Source organism: Mchenga conophoros, linkage group LG11, assembly GCF_057382185.1.
Source record: "Mchenga conophoros isolate Kocher_MC1m ecotype Shallow Benthic linkage group LG11, M_conophoros_male_GT1.1, whole genome shotgun sequence".
Taxonomy (NCBI): Eukaryota; Metazoa; Chordata; class Actinopteri; order Cichliformes; family Cichlidae; genus Mchenga; species Mchenga conophoros.
The window spans coordinates 26,336,096-26,355,220 of record NC_140536.1 but is presented as its reverse complement, the minus strand read 5'-3'; the positions used below and the strand labels follow the sequence as shown (position 1 = coordinate 26,355,220).

Sequence of the window (19,125 nt, the reverse complement as noted above, 5' to 3'; positions counted from 1 at the left end):
TTTGTTAGACTTGGACTGAGTCTGTTTTTTGGCGATTTTGCATTCTAGCAGAATGTCTCACAATGAACGGCTGTGCTTCTAAGATGATTTAAGTTTTAAGATGTGGAGTTTAAAGTTGACCCCTGATGTTATCTTCTCTTTTCTGTGTGTAGCATACACACATTCATGATAACAGATTATGTCAATGTATGTAAACTCATGTAGATAACGCCCAGGCTTCATCTTCCAGAGGATGCTATGCTGTTGGTGACTGTGTTGTCTTCGTTATTGATGAAAATCTCATTGGTTACTCTGTATCCAGTTTTGTTTCTTTCTTTTTCTTCCCTCACTCATAGAAACACACATATATAAATATACTGTAGAGGTATATGAAATTTTAAATGAGAGAGATATGTTTTGGTTTTTGTATTAAATTGTTACAATGTCCAAAATGAAAGTGTTTTATTGTACTGGGTTTGGATTTTATTATGTTTTTCACTTTACTAAAGTGACTTATCCTTATTCATAGTTCAGTATAATCTTTATTTTATATAAGTTCACTGCATGAGATAAGCTCTCTCTTGCTTAATTTTTTGTTAATTAGCAGTATTTTCTTATTATAAAAAGATATACTGTAGTAAATTTTGCATCTGTGTACTGCCACAGTCAATGTTAAATGTATTATTCAGGATTGTGCAGACTCAAGTTTGCATTTGCAGGCATTTTAATTGCACGAGCAAACCATAATTTTAACTTGGTGGATTGTTTTAGTATTTTAATGTGATGAAATTCATTTGCAGTCTTTGAAGATGCTAACTAGCCTTCAGGTGCTGCTTTTTTGTGGGTCTCTCTGCCTTTAGCTTTGAGTTCAGTAACTAAAAGCTACTGTGTTAGGTTGAGATCAGGTGACTGACTTGGCCTTTGAAGAATATCTAATTTCTTTGTTTTGAGAATCTCTTGGGTTCCTTTTGCAGTTTTCTTTGAGTCATTTTACCTGTGCAATGCTGTCTGTTCAGTTTTGCAGCATTTGGATGAGTCCGAGCAGCACTTCAGAATTCATCTTTCCACTTCCATCAGCAGTCACATCATCAATAAACACGTATGTGGCCCGATTCTGTCTATCCACAATGCCAGATAGGACACACCTTGATTTCCCATTTTTTGACCAGGATGTCTTTATAAATATTTATCACTGCTTTCTTTAATCTGTGCAATTAATTAATTTTATCAGATGTGCTCAAAACTCCAGGAAAAGCCTTTAGTTGATGTAAAATGTTTCTACAAGAGTACTACTAAAATATTTTTCCCATATTGGCTTCTCTTTATTGGCTCCCTGTTAAACCCATGACATTTAAAATATTTCTCCTCGCATACAAGGTTTTGAATAATCAGCCCCATCTTATCCTAATGACCTCATAGTACCGTATCACTCCTTTAGAGCACTTCACTCTAAGACTGCAGGCCTACTACAAGTAGAATATTTTCCTAGAATATTTAAAAGTAGAATGGGAGTCAGAGCCTTCAGCTTTCAGGACCCTCTTCTGTGGAACCAGCTCCCAGTTTGGATTTGGGAGACAGCGTCTACTTTTAAGATCAGGCTTAAAACGTTACTTTTTGATAAAGCATATAGTTGGGACTAGATCAGGTAGTACTTCTTCTTCGCTCACCTCATTCTTCAACCACTGTGTTTATACATCAGTCTGCATTTAGTTATCATTAATCTCATGCTGTCATCCACAGCATGTCTTTATGTTGTCTTCCTTCCCTCACCTGAAACTGGTCAAGGCAGATGGCCGCCCCTCCCTGAGCCTGGTTCTGCTGGATGTTTCTTCCTGTTAAAAGGGAGTTTTTCCTTCCCACTTTCACCAAGTGCATGCTCATCTGATGGTGGGGATCGTCTCTGTTTTCTCTGTGTTACTGTAGGGTCTTTAACTTACAATATAACATGCCTTGAGGTAACTGTTATTGTGATTTGGTGCTATATAAATAAAACTGAACTGAATTAAAGTGCTTAGAGTGGTCAGTAACACTACAAAAGCACTAAGTAAATCTAAGTTAGTGTTATCACTGTATTACACTAACTTCCTTGAGTGTGTTCTTGATTAGATCATATAAAGTGTTTTTTCTTATCTACGGAAATCATTCTGTCGTCGTGTACTTCAGTTGCCTGCTGTGTCTTTCGGGCCTTTTGGTGTTGCTGAGCTGGTCAGTACATTCCTTCTTTTTAACCAGATGATGCTGATTTGGCCACTCCTAAAGTTTTTGCTGTCTCTCAGGTAGGTTTATTTGGGGTTTTCAGCCTCTTGTTATCCTTCATTTGCACCCACATCTAGTAGTGTCTGTAGCTCAGAAGGTCATTTATTAGTCGGCCTGAGGTTGGTTGGTGGTTCAATCCAGGTGTGCATGCCAAAGTATTCCTGAGCAAGATACTGAAACCCAACTTGCGGTACAATGGGTGCATTGGAGTGTGCTTGTTAGCTAGAAATCACCTACTTAGGTAGGGGAAAAAGTGCTTTTATGAATAGGTGAATGAGGCATGTTGTATAAAACACTTGCTCAAGTGCTTGAGTAGAAAGGTGCCATATAAGAACCATTTTCCATTTCTTTAAACCTCATATTGAGGGTTATTGTAAAAAGCAACCAAATGCAAGATCATCACTTTGATCTTTCTATCTGCTTCATTTGTCATGGAAACAGGCCTCACCTGATCATGAAACTGTGTATCAGTCAGTTATCCAATTACTTTTGAGCCTCTGAAAATGGGGGATTGTGTATAAAAAGGACTGTAATTCCAAAATATTTAATGTAATGCTATTTCATTTGTTGATGTCTGCAAGTACATCACTTGATTTAAAATGTACCGTGATGCTGCACAGAGGCAAAAGTACTATGTGACTGTCCAAATAATCCCGGGGGTTACTGTATTTCCACAGTTTATGGCATTGGTCTATTCACACAGCAGTCCCTGTTGTAGTTACATCCATCCTGGCTTGAGCTTCCTTTAAACAATTTTGTGTTCGTATTTGCAGGAAAAACAAAAACCACGTTTGCCCGGATTGTATCCCGTTTCTTTCGCCTTTCTGTTTATGAGTGAAGACTGAGATATCTGCAGGTATCTCCTGGGATCAGTTTCCACCTTCGTCCTTCCCTCCTCTCTTTCACAGGCTGGGGGTGAAAACGGATGGTAGCAATGCTACAACTCTTCTAAGAGAGGTTTACTGTGTCACCTCTTCAGTCTTTGGGTTGCACTTGAGTGACAGCATGTGCTGTAAATCTTGTTTTTCCAGTATCGTTTCAACAAATTCACCTCCTCATCAGACTTTTTAGTTGGATTCGCTGCTATTTACGTAGAGTCACTTTACTCGTTGTGTGTTTGTGTGTCTGTTAGTGGCATCAGAATACAAGCAATCTGCATTTTTTTGGTCAGGATCAAATTCCAAACCCTCTCAAGTGGATTGCCACTAAGGCATCATATCCTCTTTCTCCTCCTCAACCCTTTTTTCCCTCCCTTTTCTTGACCATCTTGACCATCTTGTGCTCTCATCTTTCTGCCTCTTTCAGGCCATAAAGTGGCCCAAACGTCATGCTGCTGTGCAGGGGCACGTGGCACAGCAGATTGGAGGATTTCAATCTGCTCACTTCACTTGAGCAAGATTAAAAGAAAACAAAACAAAACTGTGTACAGCCACAATTTCTTCCTTGTTGTCATCTATCTACACCTTGCGCTGAGAACTGAGATCCTACGCGGGTGTAATCTCCTGTAAAGGCCTCATGTCCTAAAGAGATGCCTGGGTGTCCTAATCTCAGGAACGGCCTGATTGTTACCAAACTCCTTATTAACTATGCATAGAGGACACGGTAGCCAAATGGAGCTCCGTGTGTCCATCAGTAAATCTTATCTTCGGGACGAGGACGTTAGGTGTCAGCGCAGAGAGGAAAATCAGCCAAGACAGAAGAAGAGTTGGATGATACGTGACGAACTGAAGGAGGCACTTTTATCGAAGCCAACAGATGAGAAGAGAACTGTGAAGCAGATAAACTTTGGATTTATTTGGATATTTCAACATGGACCCTCCAGCCCTCCCTGTGGCCAGGCTGGATGTGGATGTAGATCTCGGGTTTGCCCTCTTCTTCTTCTTCCTCCTCTGCTTTTTCTTGTTGGTGACCATCATCCGCTGTGCTCAGATGGTGCTGGACCCTTACAGCGCAATCTCTGAAACGACATACCAGGAGGAGGAAACGGAGGAGTGATGGAGACCAGAGACCAGTTCAAGCTGTACAGATGGGATAACAGAAATAAAATCCTACATGCCACAGAATATTTTCAGGCATTTTTTGTGAATGAGTGAGGGGGCTGAGCGGTTTGAGACCCTCTTTGAACTTTTATAAAGCTTCTACCCTACGGCAGCAGGATAGACTTATGCCAACAGCATCTGCACCTTCTAATCATGTAAGCGTCCATCTAAAATGTAGAACATGTTTCATAATGTGATTTGTTGAAACATGCATTAGTGCCCCACATGTTTCTGTAAATATTTCATAGCTTTTTAATGCTAGGACAAATTATGAGGGGGAAAAACAGTTCAATAAGTCTCGGGTGATTCTTAAGAATGAAGTGGAATCTGTTCATTGTACCAGAAAGTACACTGTGAAAAGCTGCTTAATTGCAACAAAAGCAAATCCCCTCCCTTCCACGATAATAGAGCGCAGATGTTCTCAATGCAAAACAGATGTTCAGTTCATTCCCCAAATTCTGCCACACGATGTTTTTGAGCTGTTTGCGCAAACTCTCGTGCAAACGACTTATTATTGAAGAAATTGTGGAAGTAAGTTAGCTTGTAGCAGGTGTCAGTAAGTCGATGATGGTGTCTATGTGGAAGAAAAACTGAAAAGCTTCTCTTTGTCCACAGTGGTTTTTATAATAAACATGATGTGAATATTCAGCTCACATAGCCTTCCGGATGTATTTCACAAACTGACTTCACAATCTGTTAAAGCCAACCTTTAAAATTCTAGGTTTTTAATATTTTTCAAAAGTTTATTGTTTTTGTTTCCTTTCGTTTAGTTTGTGTTACAGTGATGCTTTGCCGCTTCCAGCCACTCTTTCAAATACAGGAATTCACACCCAGTGATCCTGTCAGGAGAGACTAACTCATTCTAACAGTCCAAAGTTAATTATATAATTGCTTTGCACTCACCAGACACCTTATTAGGTACACCTTGCTACTACTGGGTTGGGTTGGACCCTCTTTTGTCTTCAGATCTACCTTAATTTTTCATGGCATAGATTCAACAAGGTGCTGGAAACATTACTCTAAATTTTTATCCATATTAATGTGATAGCATCGCACAGTTGCTGCTGATCCAGATTTGTTTACTGCAAATCAATGAGGCGAGTCTCCCATTTCATCACATCTCTATTGGACTGAGATCTGGTGACTATTTGAGTCATTTGAGTGCAGTGAACTCACTGTCAACTTTGTGATATGGTGTGTTATCCTGCTGGAAACAGCCATTGGAAAATTGGGTATACTGGGTATAAATAAAAACGTTACAATGGCTTGATTTTTTGTTTGTTTGTTTTAGGACTTTTGGAGCAGATTTTTTTTTTAATCATGATGAAAAGAAGGCCTCTGGGAGTTTTGTGGTCCTCCCCAGGAAATTTCAACTCAGTGACCCTTCATTTTCGTAGTTTCTGGTCAATTTCGTGCCCTATTCAGTATATATTCATGATGGAAATGTCTGTATTTATGTAAAGAGAAACACAAAAACCAGGCAACGATTGAAAATATAACTGTTGTCCTAAATAAATCAGGTTCTTTGTTTCATATTTTTATGGGATCTTGGAGGAGGGATATCTCTCTGCGTCCCGTGTGCCGGACTGCACTTTTCTTAAACCTGGGTAACCCGTTTGGGCGGGTTTGACCCGAACGTATCAAGCGAGCTAACACCGCCTACCTCGGTTTCCCTGACAAACAAAGCATGCACTCCCCATTGTAGCTAGCCGGTAGCATTGGCTAGTTAGCCAAATATTTGCGAGCCAAGAGGATGGAAACCGTTGAAGGGTGAGTCCTGTTTCTGAGAGAAATTTTACACGTAGGCGCAGGCGTTTCTTTGACTGCAGCTTCACGGCACGCAAGTTTGTTGGTTTTTCCAGTCGCAGGCTTCACTTATTCAGCAGATGAGACATTTTCTATGCTAGGCTAACGAGCTAGCCTGCGCTCCCGTGTGTCCTGCTCTTGTGTGGCTTCTCTCAGCTCCTCTGCAACTGAATAAAACGCAAATGCAGTTTTGACGGTCAGCAGCAAGGCTAGGGTAAAACTGGAAATAATTGAAATCATTTAAGTGGATTTTTAATTCAGTGCATCTCCCTGCATGCTATCCAGTAGCAGCTTAGTGTATTCACTTATGCAGCTGCTGTATAATCATTTAAACTGGCGATTAAACATTTAACTTTAAAATAATTACATGTGCTATTACTACAAACTGCTTCTTTCTTTGCTGCTTTTATCCGAACAGTAGGTTCTAATTTGAAGTAGCATATAAACAAAGCCAGCCGTGACATGTTATAGTCGCATTTTCAACTCATGTGAGCATGCCCAGCATCAACTGCACCGTCAAATCAGTTTTAAAATTTGCTTCTCGCTGATGTTTTTAATTGTTCTGTCTTCGCCACAGAGGAACATGTAGGCTTCTGTATGCTAAGGTGAAGCGAATGCTGCAAACATGCACTGCACAAGCATGCACACCAGCTCATATCTGCAGAAAACAGCATTTATGTTACCTGGAGTTATGAGCTTTGGCTGTGATTTCAGCTCCATTAGCTTATAGCTTACATGTGTATCCTTATCAGACACTTCCTCACAATCCAACAAACTTTCCTGGTCAGTCTGAATTGGAGCCAACACTTTACAGTAGGCAAAGTTTCTCTCAGAAGGATCTCAGGTTTCCAGGTGTCTCTTTAACTTCCTCGGTACCGTGTTGACTGTTGGAGTAGTTCCTCTTGACAGTTTGTGTGTATGTGGTTTTCTCCACACAAGAGGATGATCAGTTTCACCTCCTCACAGTGTTATTCTCTTCTGTATCAAGTTTAAGGTGTCAGTCAGGGCCTTTGGTGTGTAGTAACACAGTGAATTTAAATTTCATTCATGACTTTCTGTGCAGTTACAGTATTACTGTTTGGTTGACACAAATTTCCCAGGCACAGCTGGACTCGCCTCAAAGAGCACCTGAGTGCTGATAGAGACGGAGGATCAGAGATGCACTGGTGGTTACTGTTTGTGTGTGTGTTGATGTGATAAATGTGGTACTTTATAGGCGTGATCATGAAAAACAGCACATTACAAACTCAGTAATGTAATAGTTACATATGGAAACTCAATTTTTGTTGCACAAGTAAATGATTAACTACACATAAGCGAATTTCCTCAGTATTTGTTATGTGTCATGAGTCTGAAAGAAAAAAAGCAACATATCAGCTGAAATATCAGAATATTCTAGTTTTTATCACCAAATATCAATGTCAGTCTTGAAAAATCCTACGTTGTGTGCGAGAGAACGTTAACGGGCAAATGTAAAGGAATCTTTGGAAGAAGGAGTAATAAATACACACCGACATGTTTCTGTGCTCCTTTCTCAGAATGGAGGTGGACGGCTGGGACTCCAGTCTGGAGGAAGAGTTGGGTGTTTCTTTGGACGAGCTGAAGAAATGGATTGAAGAAGCTGTGGAGAAGAGCGAGATTGTGCAGAAGAAAAAGACTCAGTTGTCAGAACTGAAGGAATGGGTGGAGCAGAAAGAGGAGGAGGAGGCTCGGACAGAGAAGCTTCTCCGTGATGCCAACCAGTGAGCGGGAATTAAGATATTTCTTTTATTTTCATCAAACGCTGTGTCTTTATTGGTCTACAAACGAACTCTTCTACACTTTCCGCTCACTTCTTTCCTCCCTCCTCTTCCTCAGGTCTGTACTGGAGTGTGAGAAACTGGTGAAGGCAACTTACCGAAAGAACGGCCTCGTCTACCGAGAGAGCAGCTCGGAGGACGAGGGAGGCGGAGCCATGTTGTCCTCTGAAGTCATCGAGATAGACGATGACGACGACGATGACGTTATTGCTGTTGGCTGTTGTAAGTCGGGCTGTTTAGTTATGAATATGCATGTATGTAATGGAGTGATTATGCCTAATAATTATTTGTTTTTCTTCCATCCTTCATTTTCAGTGGTTCCGCCGAAGAAGCCTCTAACTCCAGTCAAAGATCCAGTGGTGAGAGCATTGCTGTATTGATCTGTTATATCTGTCTGTTTGAGGAGAGTTGATCGGTTGAATTATTTTCATTTTGCTGATTGATAGCTCTTAGCTGGTTCAGTTTTTCCTGACATCTAACAAATGGATTGGTGGACGTGACCAATAAAGCCTCTGAGAAAAGCAAAACACTGTCTCTCTTGCTGGATTTAATCCAGATTAACCGAAACAATTTCCTTCATAGCTTGTCACTAATTTTTTATTTTATAACTAGAAAAAGAGCTTCTAGGACAGCCTGTCTGATCTGTTATTAGGCAAGAGGTAGAGTACACCTCGGACAGGACCAGAGATTTTCCTGCATGTGAACAACTTTGGGAAAAGAAAATCACCTGGACAGTGGTTAAAAAAAAATATAGTTCCACATATTAAGTGGAGTTTTAGCCAGACTTAAAATACATTATTGTTTATCAAACTGACAAGAAAAAAACTTTTCCTTCAATAGACATTACCAGTCGTGCTCACACGCACCATCCCCCAAAGCCCCATTTTAAGCTAAAGTGTCTTTTTTATTTCTAATGCCAGGTAAAGGAAACTTCCACAGTGCTGCAGAAAACCTCCCAGCAGGTGCAGAAATTGGTCCAAATGGTCAGCAAGCCACCACTCAGTGCGGCATTGCTCCGTTCCCCAGTACCGCCCTCAACTCAGTCAGGTAAACACACTGAAGTGCTGCTGCGTTCTTCAGGCTTTTGTTGAAATACTGATTCTAATGTGTTTTGCTCTTCTGCCCTTTAGGTAGCCACAGCTCACCACCTGCCGTGTTTATATCTCAAGCATCTCAGTCTGCAGGCCAACCAAACCCCAAAATGCCAGAAGATGAGCTCAGAATCTGGATGAGCATTCTGGGAAAGAAGCGCACCAAGACGTGGCACAAAGGCACCCTCGTTGCTATCAACCCAGTTGGTGTGTTATCATTTTCCTTTTCTGCCAGGTTCTTACTCCATGGGCTGTGTCTGCTTTGTCTTTAATGCTCCACACCCTCTGTCTGTCTTCAGGAAATGGTACATTCAAGTATAAAGTCAAGTTTGATAAAGGCAAGAGTCTGCTGTCTGGAAATCATGTGGCTTTTGACTATAACCCCACCCTGGAGAGTCTGTACGTTGGTGCTCGTGTAGTCGCCAAGTATAAGGATGGAAACCTGGTGTGGCTCTATGCTGGAATAGTAGCAGAGATGCCCAACAACAAGAACCGCATGAGGTGGGTTAGATGGTCAAAAATCTGAAGAGCTGTGGGGTGCTGATTGCCTGGGTTTCTTTATAAAGGCCTTTGCACATGTTTCAGGTTTCTGATCTTCTTTGATGATGGGTATGCTTCATATGTGACGCTGCCTGAGCTCTACCCAGTTTGCCGACCATGTAAGAGCCCTTCTCTCAAATTTTTTTGTTTATCTAAAAGAGAAAATAAGTAGCACTTACTGGAATATTTGATTTTTAAGAGTTTTTGTTCTGGTTTTTACAGTAAGGCATACTTGGGAGGACATAGAGGATGCATCATGTCGAGATTTTATCGAGGAATACATAACTGCATATCCCAGCAGGCCAATGGTTCTCCTAAAGGTTGGCCAGATAATCAAGACAGAGTGGGAGGGAACGTGGTGGAAGAGCAAAGTGGAGGAGGTGGATGGCAGCTTGGTGAAGATCCTCTTCTTGGTATGTTTGCACTATAAATAGCACTGATTTAGTCAATGATCAATCAATCTTTATTCCTGACTTGTAGTCAATGGAAACAATAAGTCACACAGCACAGAAACTAGATAAAAAAACAAATGCATCCAAATTCTCTCACATCTCACTTGCAATGACCCATCTCTGCATTAAAAAATCTATATACTTTACTACCCTACTTAATTTACCTAAGAGGATGTTTGCTTGTGCATAGTGCAAAGTCGCCTGTAAATCATACTTGCCAGAGCAATATAGGCTGGCACAGGCCTAATTCTATGATAGCGGAGAGTTTTCTCCAAAGAGCCATTTATGAGCAATATTTGGCCAAAACAAATCTGCATGGACTTGCAAAATGTAATGATGTATAAGATAAGATCAGATTAATAAAAGGGATAAATGGTTAAATCCCCCATTTAATTACTCTGCAGTGAAATATTTGAGTTTGAATTCTTCTAATTAAAACTTTGCTACTAGATAAAATGCATCAGCCTAAAACGCACACTACTTTCAATTTAATTTTGACTAAAGTTCAGCTTAGTCCGTGAGGCAGTCGGCTTCTTTTTTCTTCAGCTGCATACGGCATTCAACCTTTCAACATGTAAACGATGATAAAAATGACATTTTCTAATAATTACAAATTAATTATTGCCATTATTGTGAATAGAGGTGTATCATGGCACGCCTCCTTATGGATTTACAAATGAAAACTACACCGTTTGAGTCCTTGATTAAAAAGTCACCAGACACCTTAGCAGCTGGGAGGCTAAACTGTCTGTGTTGCCCGCTGTTGACAGGATGATAAGAGGAGTGAGTGGATCTACAGAGGCTCCACCAGGCTGGAGCCGATGTTCAATCTGAAGATGACCACAGCCAACACCCAGGAGAAGAAGCTAGCTGGCCAGCAGAGGACAAGACCTAACATGGGTAAAAACCCAAGCGTTCACCACTCACTTGCGATTTTCTGTTTGTGCTTCTTTCTAATTTGACTTGTTCCATTTTTCTGTCTGCAGGGGCGTTGAGGAGCAAAGGCCCAGTAGTTCAGTACACCAGTGACGGGCATGTTGGAGCGTCTCCGGTCAAAGCGCCGCAGCCCTCGACCAGCCAGAGTTCACCAACAGCACAGCTTCAGCAGCGCCCACAGCCGCTGCAACCTCAACAAAGCCCTCAGCCCGCGCTTCCTCCACAGCCTCTGCCACAGTGAGTGATGCTTATAAACATGTCGGCTTTATTCGGCTCAAAAAAAGTAAAAGTTGAGGGAAATTTAGAGTTGGAGCTTCATGCCAGTTTGAATTAAAACAAGAATCTTGTAAAGTAAGTAAAACGTATAATAAGAAGCCGAGAAACTCTTAATTCATGTGAGATAACAATTCCATTTTATTAGATTTATAATATTTTACAAAGCGTTTTATTTGCTGATTGCAATGTTGCAGATTTTAATGAGGTTTTTATTTCACCAACATGATGTGACATGTTTCTAAATGAAAAGAAATGTGTGGGTGGGATTGTTACATGGTGTGACTCGCTTCCTCAGTCAGCATGGGATTAGATTTATGTATTTGTACTTGAGCTCAAAAGAGAACACAAATCTTTTTAGATTAACAGGATTATCAGCAGGTGGGCGAGGTGGTACTGTCACATCATGTCAACAAGGTTTGTGGTTTGAGCCTCCTGATTGGTCGGTGTCTTTCTGTGTGGGTTTCCTCCCAGAGATAGGGTGGAAAGAAAAACTAGAAAACAGATATAATGAACCCAAGAGAGTCCAAGATACCACCATTTAAATGACTACCATAATATAAGGATAGTAGTTATTGTTATTATTATTATTATTTTACATTATTTGAATCATTTCCTACAAAAAATAATGACCCTAATTTTATTCTCCATGGGCCAAATTTACTAAAGGGGGTAAAATGGCAAACACAATCCCCAAATTGCGCTTGTAGGTGTGGTTAGTTTTACAGATAATTTATAAAAGTTGTGCTTTTTTTGTAATTAAATTTCTCGTAAATCTGCCCTCACATCTCCATACCAAACATCATAGAGCAATCGCTGTCTGGTCAGCTATGTTCGAATACGTGTTGGGACATCATGAGTCTGGAGTTTTAAAGTGAAAGATAAAGGTTTAAAAGTTTGCAGCAAATAAATTGACCTAAAGAACAGCTGAAGGACTGATGAGCATATGCAAACTCCCAAGAATTGCTTCTCCTCCTAAAATATTGATCAGATTTTATTAAAACTTGTTAGTAAAACACATTGAATGCCTAATGAATTTTCACCTATCCAGGTCACTTTAATCGTTTTACAGCCAGTAACCTGTGAACTGTGATGGCTTAACCTAGATGGGCTAGCTGCTTATTAAGGGATGATGTTTAAAGGTTCAGATGAGTTACACAGCTCTGCCCGTGTAACTCATCTGAACCTTTAAACATCATCCCTTAAGAAGCAGCTAATATTAAGAATCAAAGTATAGAAATGCAGAGGGGTTGGATTGTTTTTTCCTTTAACTGACTATTTGTGCATTTTTCCCCCTGTTCACTGACTTGAAGGAATAAACATCAGATGGCCCGAAAGAGTACTTCTCCATTTGTTCCTGGGGTGGGCGGCACACATGCCTCTAAAGTCACGCAGTCTCTTACATCCACTAACAGCAACCTCTCAGGGTGAGTTCACCTTGTGTTCATTAAACTAGCCATGTCTTTCAGCACAGAAAGCATTAACTTCACTCTCTGTCTTTTCCCTGTTTGCCTGTCAATCCACAGCGGAAGAGCGCTGAATGCCCCAAACCCTGTGGCGCCCACGTTCACACAAACGTATCAGAGACAAATGACCCCGCTGACTACAGTCCCTGCTGCTATTCCCCACGCAGTGGCCCAGGTCCCACACCAGCCGGCGTATCGCGCCCCGACCGACCGCATCTTCTATCTGGCGCACACATGTCAGCCTGCCTGTCTGAAGCGCGTCCGGCCCGCAACAACAAGCATGCACAGAGGGAAGAACCCGCTCCTCACACCTTTGCTGTATGACTTCAGACGCATGACGGGACGGCGCAAAGTCAACCGCAAGGTGATAAGGAACATCAACATGATTGACGACTTTCAAATGTATTTCTTTTTTTTTTGTATTTATAGGTAACCCTTACCTTTTGCATGTCCACTCCTCAGATGTCTTTCCACGTCATCTACAAGGCTCCGTGTGGACTTTGCTTGCGTAACATGGCCGAGATCCAGCAGTACCTCTTCCAGACGAACTGTGACTTTATATTCTTAGAGATGTTTTGCCTGGACCCCTACGTGCTCGTCGATCGTCCCTTCCAGCCACAAAGGCCCTTTTATTACATTCCAGACATCACGGCAGGAAAGGAGGATATTCCACTTTCCTGCGTCAATGAGATTGATAACAGCTCTGCTCCTGAAGTAACTTACAGTAAGAACAACACTGAAATCATAATAAAGGGACAGAGACTGTTTTTCTGTTGAGGGTGGGATTTTGGGTTTAAGGACAAATCTTTGTTTTAAATGGCAACTAACAGAGCATTTTCAGTGGTCTTGGAAAGTAGTAGGTGTACATATGAGATGATGACATATGAGCCAAGACACAACACCAACAAAGTCATTTTTTAACTTGGTTATAACATCAATTTTCATTCATTATGACACCCTACATTCTCATTACAGTATACTGTTAACAGGGTTACTGAAAATCTAAGTCGAGTAAAGCACAAGTTTTCACAGAATGCATAGTGTCGTATGAAAACTTAAGTATGCACTTACTGCTCCCATAGGAGGTAAGAGCGAAAAGGCTATCACTGTTCTGATGCAGATGATCCCAAGTACAGGAACAAATCTGCAACAGAATGGCTGAAAAAGAAAAACAACAAGCAGTGATGCTGTGTCGCAGTGAAATACAGGCAAACCTCAAAGAACTGAAGCAATACTGGAAACATGAGTGGGCCAAAATTCTTCCACATAGATGTCAGGGACTGATGACGTCATAGAAAAACAAGAAGCAACAAGTTATTGCTGATAAAGGTGGTTCTAGTCGCTATTGATTCATCTGTTGTGTTAAGTTTTTCACAAAAAAGTGAACCACGATGTGAAATACACTACAGGTTAACAAAAAATGAATAAATTATGCATAATATGTGGATAAAAACCCTTTAGGAAAACTTTATGATTTCTTGTGATATTATATGATGTGATGTTCACTTTTTCGACTGTGATTTTCTTTTGAAGTCAATAACTCAGCAGCTCATACTAAGACTTAATGTGAAGAGTACTGTTAATGTGAAAATTCATTTTTAAAAATGACTCCGACACCACATTAATGCAAAGTTACTTTGTAATGACAGGCTAATAGATCATGTTGTCCTCTCTTTAAGGTAAAGAGCGTATTCCTGAAGATGGCGTGTTTATCAACACCAGTGCAGACTTCCTTGTCGGCTGCGATTGCACCGACGGCTGTCAGGACAAGTTAGTGAAGCAGCTTTTTCTTTCTTTCTCTTTTTCATATTTTTCCCACTTCTAGAGCTCTGAGGATGTGTCTTTGAGTTTTAATACCTGTTATCACATAATTACAGATCCAAATGCTCCTGCCACCAGCTGACCCTTCAGGCTACAGGTTGTACACCGGGGGGACAGATCAACCCAAACGCAGGATATTCGTACAAACGATTGGAGGAGTGCCTGCCCACAGGGTGAGACACTGAACAACAATACTGAACCCTCATTCCCCTTAGTACCTCACGAGACCATAATTACTGTTGAGTTTATTGGGCCGTCTTTCTTCAGAGGCACTTATCTCTTCTTTCTTCTTGTTACCCGTTCTCTCTCTCAGGATCTATGAGTGTAATAAAAGATGCAAATGTAACGCTCAGATGTGCACCAACCGGCTGGTGCAGCACGGCCTGCAGGTCCGTCTCCAACTCTTCAAGACCCAGAACAAAGGCTGGGGAATCAGATGTCTGGATGATGTAGCTAAAGGCTCATTTGTGTGCATTTATGCTGGTGAGGCAGCGTACTTTAAATTCAGGTGATGACTTTATTGCAAGAGGACTTAATTATTTGCCTTTTTTCCTGCCGCTTCACCAGGTAAAATCCTGACAGATGACTTTGCTGACAAAGAAGGTCTTGAGATGGGTGATGAGTATTTTGCTAACCTGGACCACATAGAGAGTGTGGAGAACTTTAAGGAGGGCTATGAGAGCGAGGCTCACTGTTCAGACAGCGAGGGAAGCGGCGTGGATGTATCCAGGATAAAAATCCAGCCCTCTGCTTTAGTGTCAGCTAACCCTGTGGGGCGACCAGCTAAGAAGAGTAAGTCTAAATCCAAACACGAGAGATCAAAGCGGTGTTGAGCTTCTTATTCTCCATATAATTTCTCACATTTCTTTTTTTCTTACAGCCCAAAGCTCGAGCTCGTCAGGCGACAGCAATGAGGATGAGGACAAAGAGTCTAAGAGTGAAGATGAAAGCGACAGTTCAGATGACACGTTTGTGAAGGACAGCTACTACAGCTCCAGCTCGGTGTGGAGGAGTTACACCACACGTGGGCAGGTCAAAGGCAACAAGGAAGGTGAGCCAGCTGCATCTTTGTAGTGTAACGGGTTTCACACAAAGGACAGTTCACATTAGATAGATGAGGAGTTTGTGTATGTGTGCTTCGTTATGAAGATTTGTCAGTGACTTAATGCTTTTTATGTTTTGGGTCTTTTTTTTTTTTCTTAGAGATGGAGTAATCAACAGTGTTTTCTTATGTTATTCTTATAATGCATACACTATACTGGCAAAAGTATTCACTCTTCTGCCGCACACATGAGCTTGAGGGACGTCCAATACCTAATCTATAGGATTTAATATTTTAATGTTGGAAGTGAGGCCTTTTCGGCCTCACTTCCTGCAGTGTTTCCTCATTAATTCTGTCAGAAAGATTTCTGTGTTGTATTCCCATGGATATGACGTAAGGCTTTAATGCGGCTGCTCGGGCCATGGAAACCCGTCCATAAAGCTCTCTACGAACTGTTCTTGAGCGAACCTGAAGGCCACATGAAGTTTGGAGGTCTGTAGTGACTGACTATGGAGAAAGTTGCGGACCTCTGCGGACTAAGAATTTCAGCATTCGCTGACCCCGCTCTGTGTTGCTGTCATTCCCAATCACTTCCGCTTTGCTATAAATCCACTAACAAGCGACTGTGGAATATTTAGTTGTGAGAAAATTTCATGAGCGGACTTGTAAAGGTATCATCTTATCACAGTACCACGCTGGAATTCAGTGAGCTCAGGAGAGCGACCCACAAATATTCCGAGAAGCAGTCTGCATGCCTAGGTGTTTGATTTTACACATCTGTGGTCATGAAAGTGATTGGTGCACCTTACTTCAAAGATTTGGATGACTGTTTGAATACTTTTGGCATTATAGTGTATGTGAGTGTAGTTTTGGTTAAGTGGGAAGTGTCCCACACAGTGGGAGTTAGGGACGACCTTTGTACGGATTGTATGAAACACATTTAAGCTTTTCGGCCTCACTTCCTGCAGTGTTTCCTCATTAATTCTGTCAGAAAGATTTCTGTGTTGTATTTTTACACTTGTCTCTCTCCTCCTCTGCCTCAGGGAGTCAAGATAGTAAAGATGGAATGAGCATCTCAGCCAGAGGAACAGATGATGACAAGCCACCATCTATGCCAGAGGAGACGGGAAAAAGCAAAGTGGCTTCCTGGCTAACGAGCCAGGGGCTTAAAAAGGTTATTAAAGACAACGTAATGTTGGAAATATACAGAATACACAGAAATAAAGCTGTAGTCCTACTTTCATCTTAGTACAGGAAAAGGCTGAATGGTAAAAGGTGGCTCTTTTTCTTCATGAACATGTTGCGTGATTATTAATAACCCTTCCTTTTCTATTTTCTTCGTAGGAACCTGGAGATAACAAGAGGTTTGTTTGGATTTCACACTAACATGCTTACACTGGTGTTTAGACCGTGTTTGCTTCCACACGTTTGTGCTTGAGCTCATTTTGCTGGAAAGCATTTCTGTTGAGATGACTTTCATTTTTTATCTCTTGCAGTCCAGTGAAGCCTGAAGTGGTGAAGAAGCAGGATGTGATGACTTTGTCTGACAGTGACGATGTTCAGACCATCAGCTCAGGATCCGATGACAACAAGGACAAAGAGAAAGCAACGCCAGGTAAAGAGTCGGTTGTCGGTTTCATTGTTTTAACTGGTCTTAACGCATTATCAGATGTAGCACTCTGATCTGTAAAGATTTATCTTAGCTTGAATTGCTTTTGTTTGTCATCACACTTATCGTAACTTTCCACTGGTTTTCTCTTTTCTTACATCTGGATCAGGTGTGACTAAAAAGCAGGTGGCTGTGAAATCTACTCGTGGCATCGCCCTGAAAAACAGCCACGGGATGATGGTAAAAACAGGCGTGCCTGGAGGTGGAGGGCCGGGAGGAGGTAAAGGAGGACAGCAGGGGCAGACGGGAGGAGGCGGAGACAACACTCCCACTAAAAACACCCGCCAGTTCTTTGATGGGGAAGAGTCCTGTTACATCATTGATGCCAAGTTGGAAGGAAACCTCGGACGTTATCTCAACGTATGAATCTGCTGCTGTGTGATCGTTTTATGTTACTTGAGCGCCGCTCTGATTACTTTCCTCTGACGTCGTCACCTCTGCTCTCTGTTTGTGTTACAGCACAGCTGCAGTCCGAACCTTTTCGTCCAGAATGTGTTTGTAGACACGCATGACTTGAGGTTTCCCTGGGTTGCCTTCTTTGCCAGCAAGTGAGTTTTGAAACAGAGGAAAAGATTATCCAAGATTTTCTGTACTTGAACATGCCTGCAAAACAGTAGAATTCTTGTCTTTATCCTTACAAATAAACTGACAGGAAGGTGTGTTTAAAGTTGAGTAAAGTTCAACATATGTGCCGTTTTATTTTAGGGGATTTCTCTCTTACAGGGCGAGAGGCCATCATCCATAACTATCTTGATGAGTTTTTTTTATTAATTATATTATTTAATCATGTCTAACACTGAGACTGCACTACTCTGAATGTTTGCTTTCTGTTAAACAGGCTGGAGTTTTGAGTGGAAAAACAGATGCTGTGTTGTTTTCTGTGTGAATGCAACCTTAGGGTGGCGCTGCTGTGTCATTGTTAGGCCTGCCATCGGATCATACAGGAATAGTTTTACAGTTGCGGAAAGGTGTTCCTATCAGCAATGGACTGGATTTATGCCACCTGCCTAAACAGCACTTGTGGCTCAGTGTGTGCAGGGAAAGAGAGAGGCATTAGACTGGGAACTCTGTAACAAGCAGTCGACCACTCTCACTATTAGTTTCAAGGCTAGAACGTACAATGAAGACTCATCTGGCCACTTCACCTTGCTCCCCTTTGCCCTTTGTAAGGTAAAAGGGCAGGTTGCTCTTCCCTTTTGCCCTTCAAAACAGCTTTAATTCTTCATGACAACGAGATGCTGGAGACATTCCTCAGAGATTCTGGTCCATATTGACATGATAGCATCACACAGTTTCTCTAATAGATCAATATCTGATGACTCAGAAGATCAGCAGTTTCTGAAACACTCAAACCAACACAGCTGGCAACAAGAACCGTGCCATGCTCAGTCTGAACATCAGCATGTTGTCTCAACTGTATCTACAAGCCTAAATGAATTGAGTTGCTGCCATGTGATTGGCTGATTAGACATTTGCGTTAATGAATATGTACCTAACAACATCTTAACGTTTTGTTCTTGCACTGACATCACCGTTTGTGTCGTCGTGCAGGAGGATCCGGGCCGGCACAGAGCTGACCTGGGACTATAACTACGAGGTGGGCAGCGTGGAGGGTAAGGTCCTGCTCTGCTGCTGCGGCTCCACCGAGTGCCGAGGAAGACTGCTGTGATCCACAGGGACCTCCATTACCTGTAGTTAAACTAAGGAACCCTCTCAACAATGTACCCCGAGTTTTTATTTGTTCTTTTTTTGGAGGGGTTTGAGTTGTGTGTTTTGTTTTGTTTTTTAATTCAAATTTTACATTTTATTACTACTGCCTTGATTTTATTGTTCCTCTACATCTCAATAAAATGTCCTCTCTGTGAAACTAACCAAAGGTCCTGAATTGAAACAAACCCTTCACAATAAAATAACTGTATTATGACCTTTTGTTCGTTTTTAATAATGTATTGATAT

At 41.4% G+C, this 19,125-nt stretch overlaps 1 protein-coding gene and 1 pseudogene across 2 annotated transcripts; both read left to right on the top strand.

Moving 5' to 3' along the window:
- The first annotated feature begins 3,950 nt into the window (after positions 1-3,950).
- LOC146564297 (cortexin domain-containing 1 protein pseudogene) lies at positions 3,951-4,230 on the top strand (annotated as a pseudogene).
- Positions 4,231-5,885: 1,655 nt separating this feature from the next.
- setdb1b (SET domain bifurcated histone lysine methyltransferase 1b) lies at positions 5,886-19,093 on the top strand. 2 transcript variants are annotated; one of them, XM_085291983.1, is made up of 25 exons: positions 5,886-6,044; positions 7,619-7,822; positions 7,938-8,101; positions 8,195-8,238; positions 8,800-8,926; positions 9,010-9,177; positions 9,270-9,471; positions 9,556-9,629; positions 9,733-9,923; positions 10,733-10,862; positions 10,949-11,135; positions 12,485-12,598; positions 12,698-13,001; positions 13,100-13,361; positions 14,317-14,407; positions 14,515-14,631; positions 14,772-14,941; positions 15,026-15,250; positions 15,339-15,509; positions 16,544-16,674; positions 16,845-16,864; positions 16,997-17,115; positions 17,279-17,529; positions 17,629-17,717; positions 18,721-19,093. In XM_085291983.1, the coding sequence occupies exons 1-25, from the start codon at positions 6,028-6,030 to the stop codon at positions 18,836-18,838; spliced, it is 3,690 nt and encodes a 1,229-aa protein (XP_085148109.1). In that variant the 5' UTR covers positions 5,886-6,027; the 3' UTR covers positions 18,839-19,093. The 2 variants fall into 2 exon arrangements, with proteins under 2 accessions (XP_085148109.1, XP_085148110.1); XM_085291984.1 differs by lacking the exon at positions 5,886-6,044 and adding an exon at positions 6,094-6,294.
- The last annotated feature ends 32 nt before the right edge of the window (positions 19,094-19,125 follow it).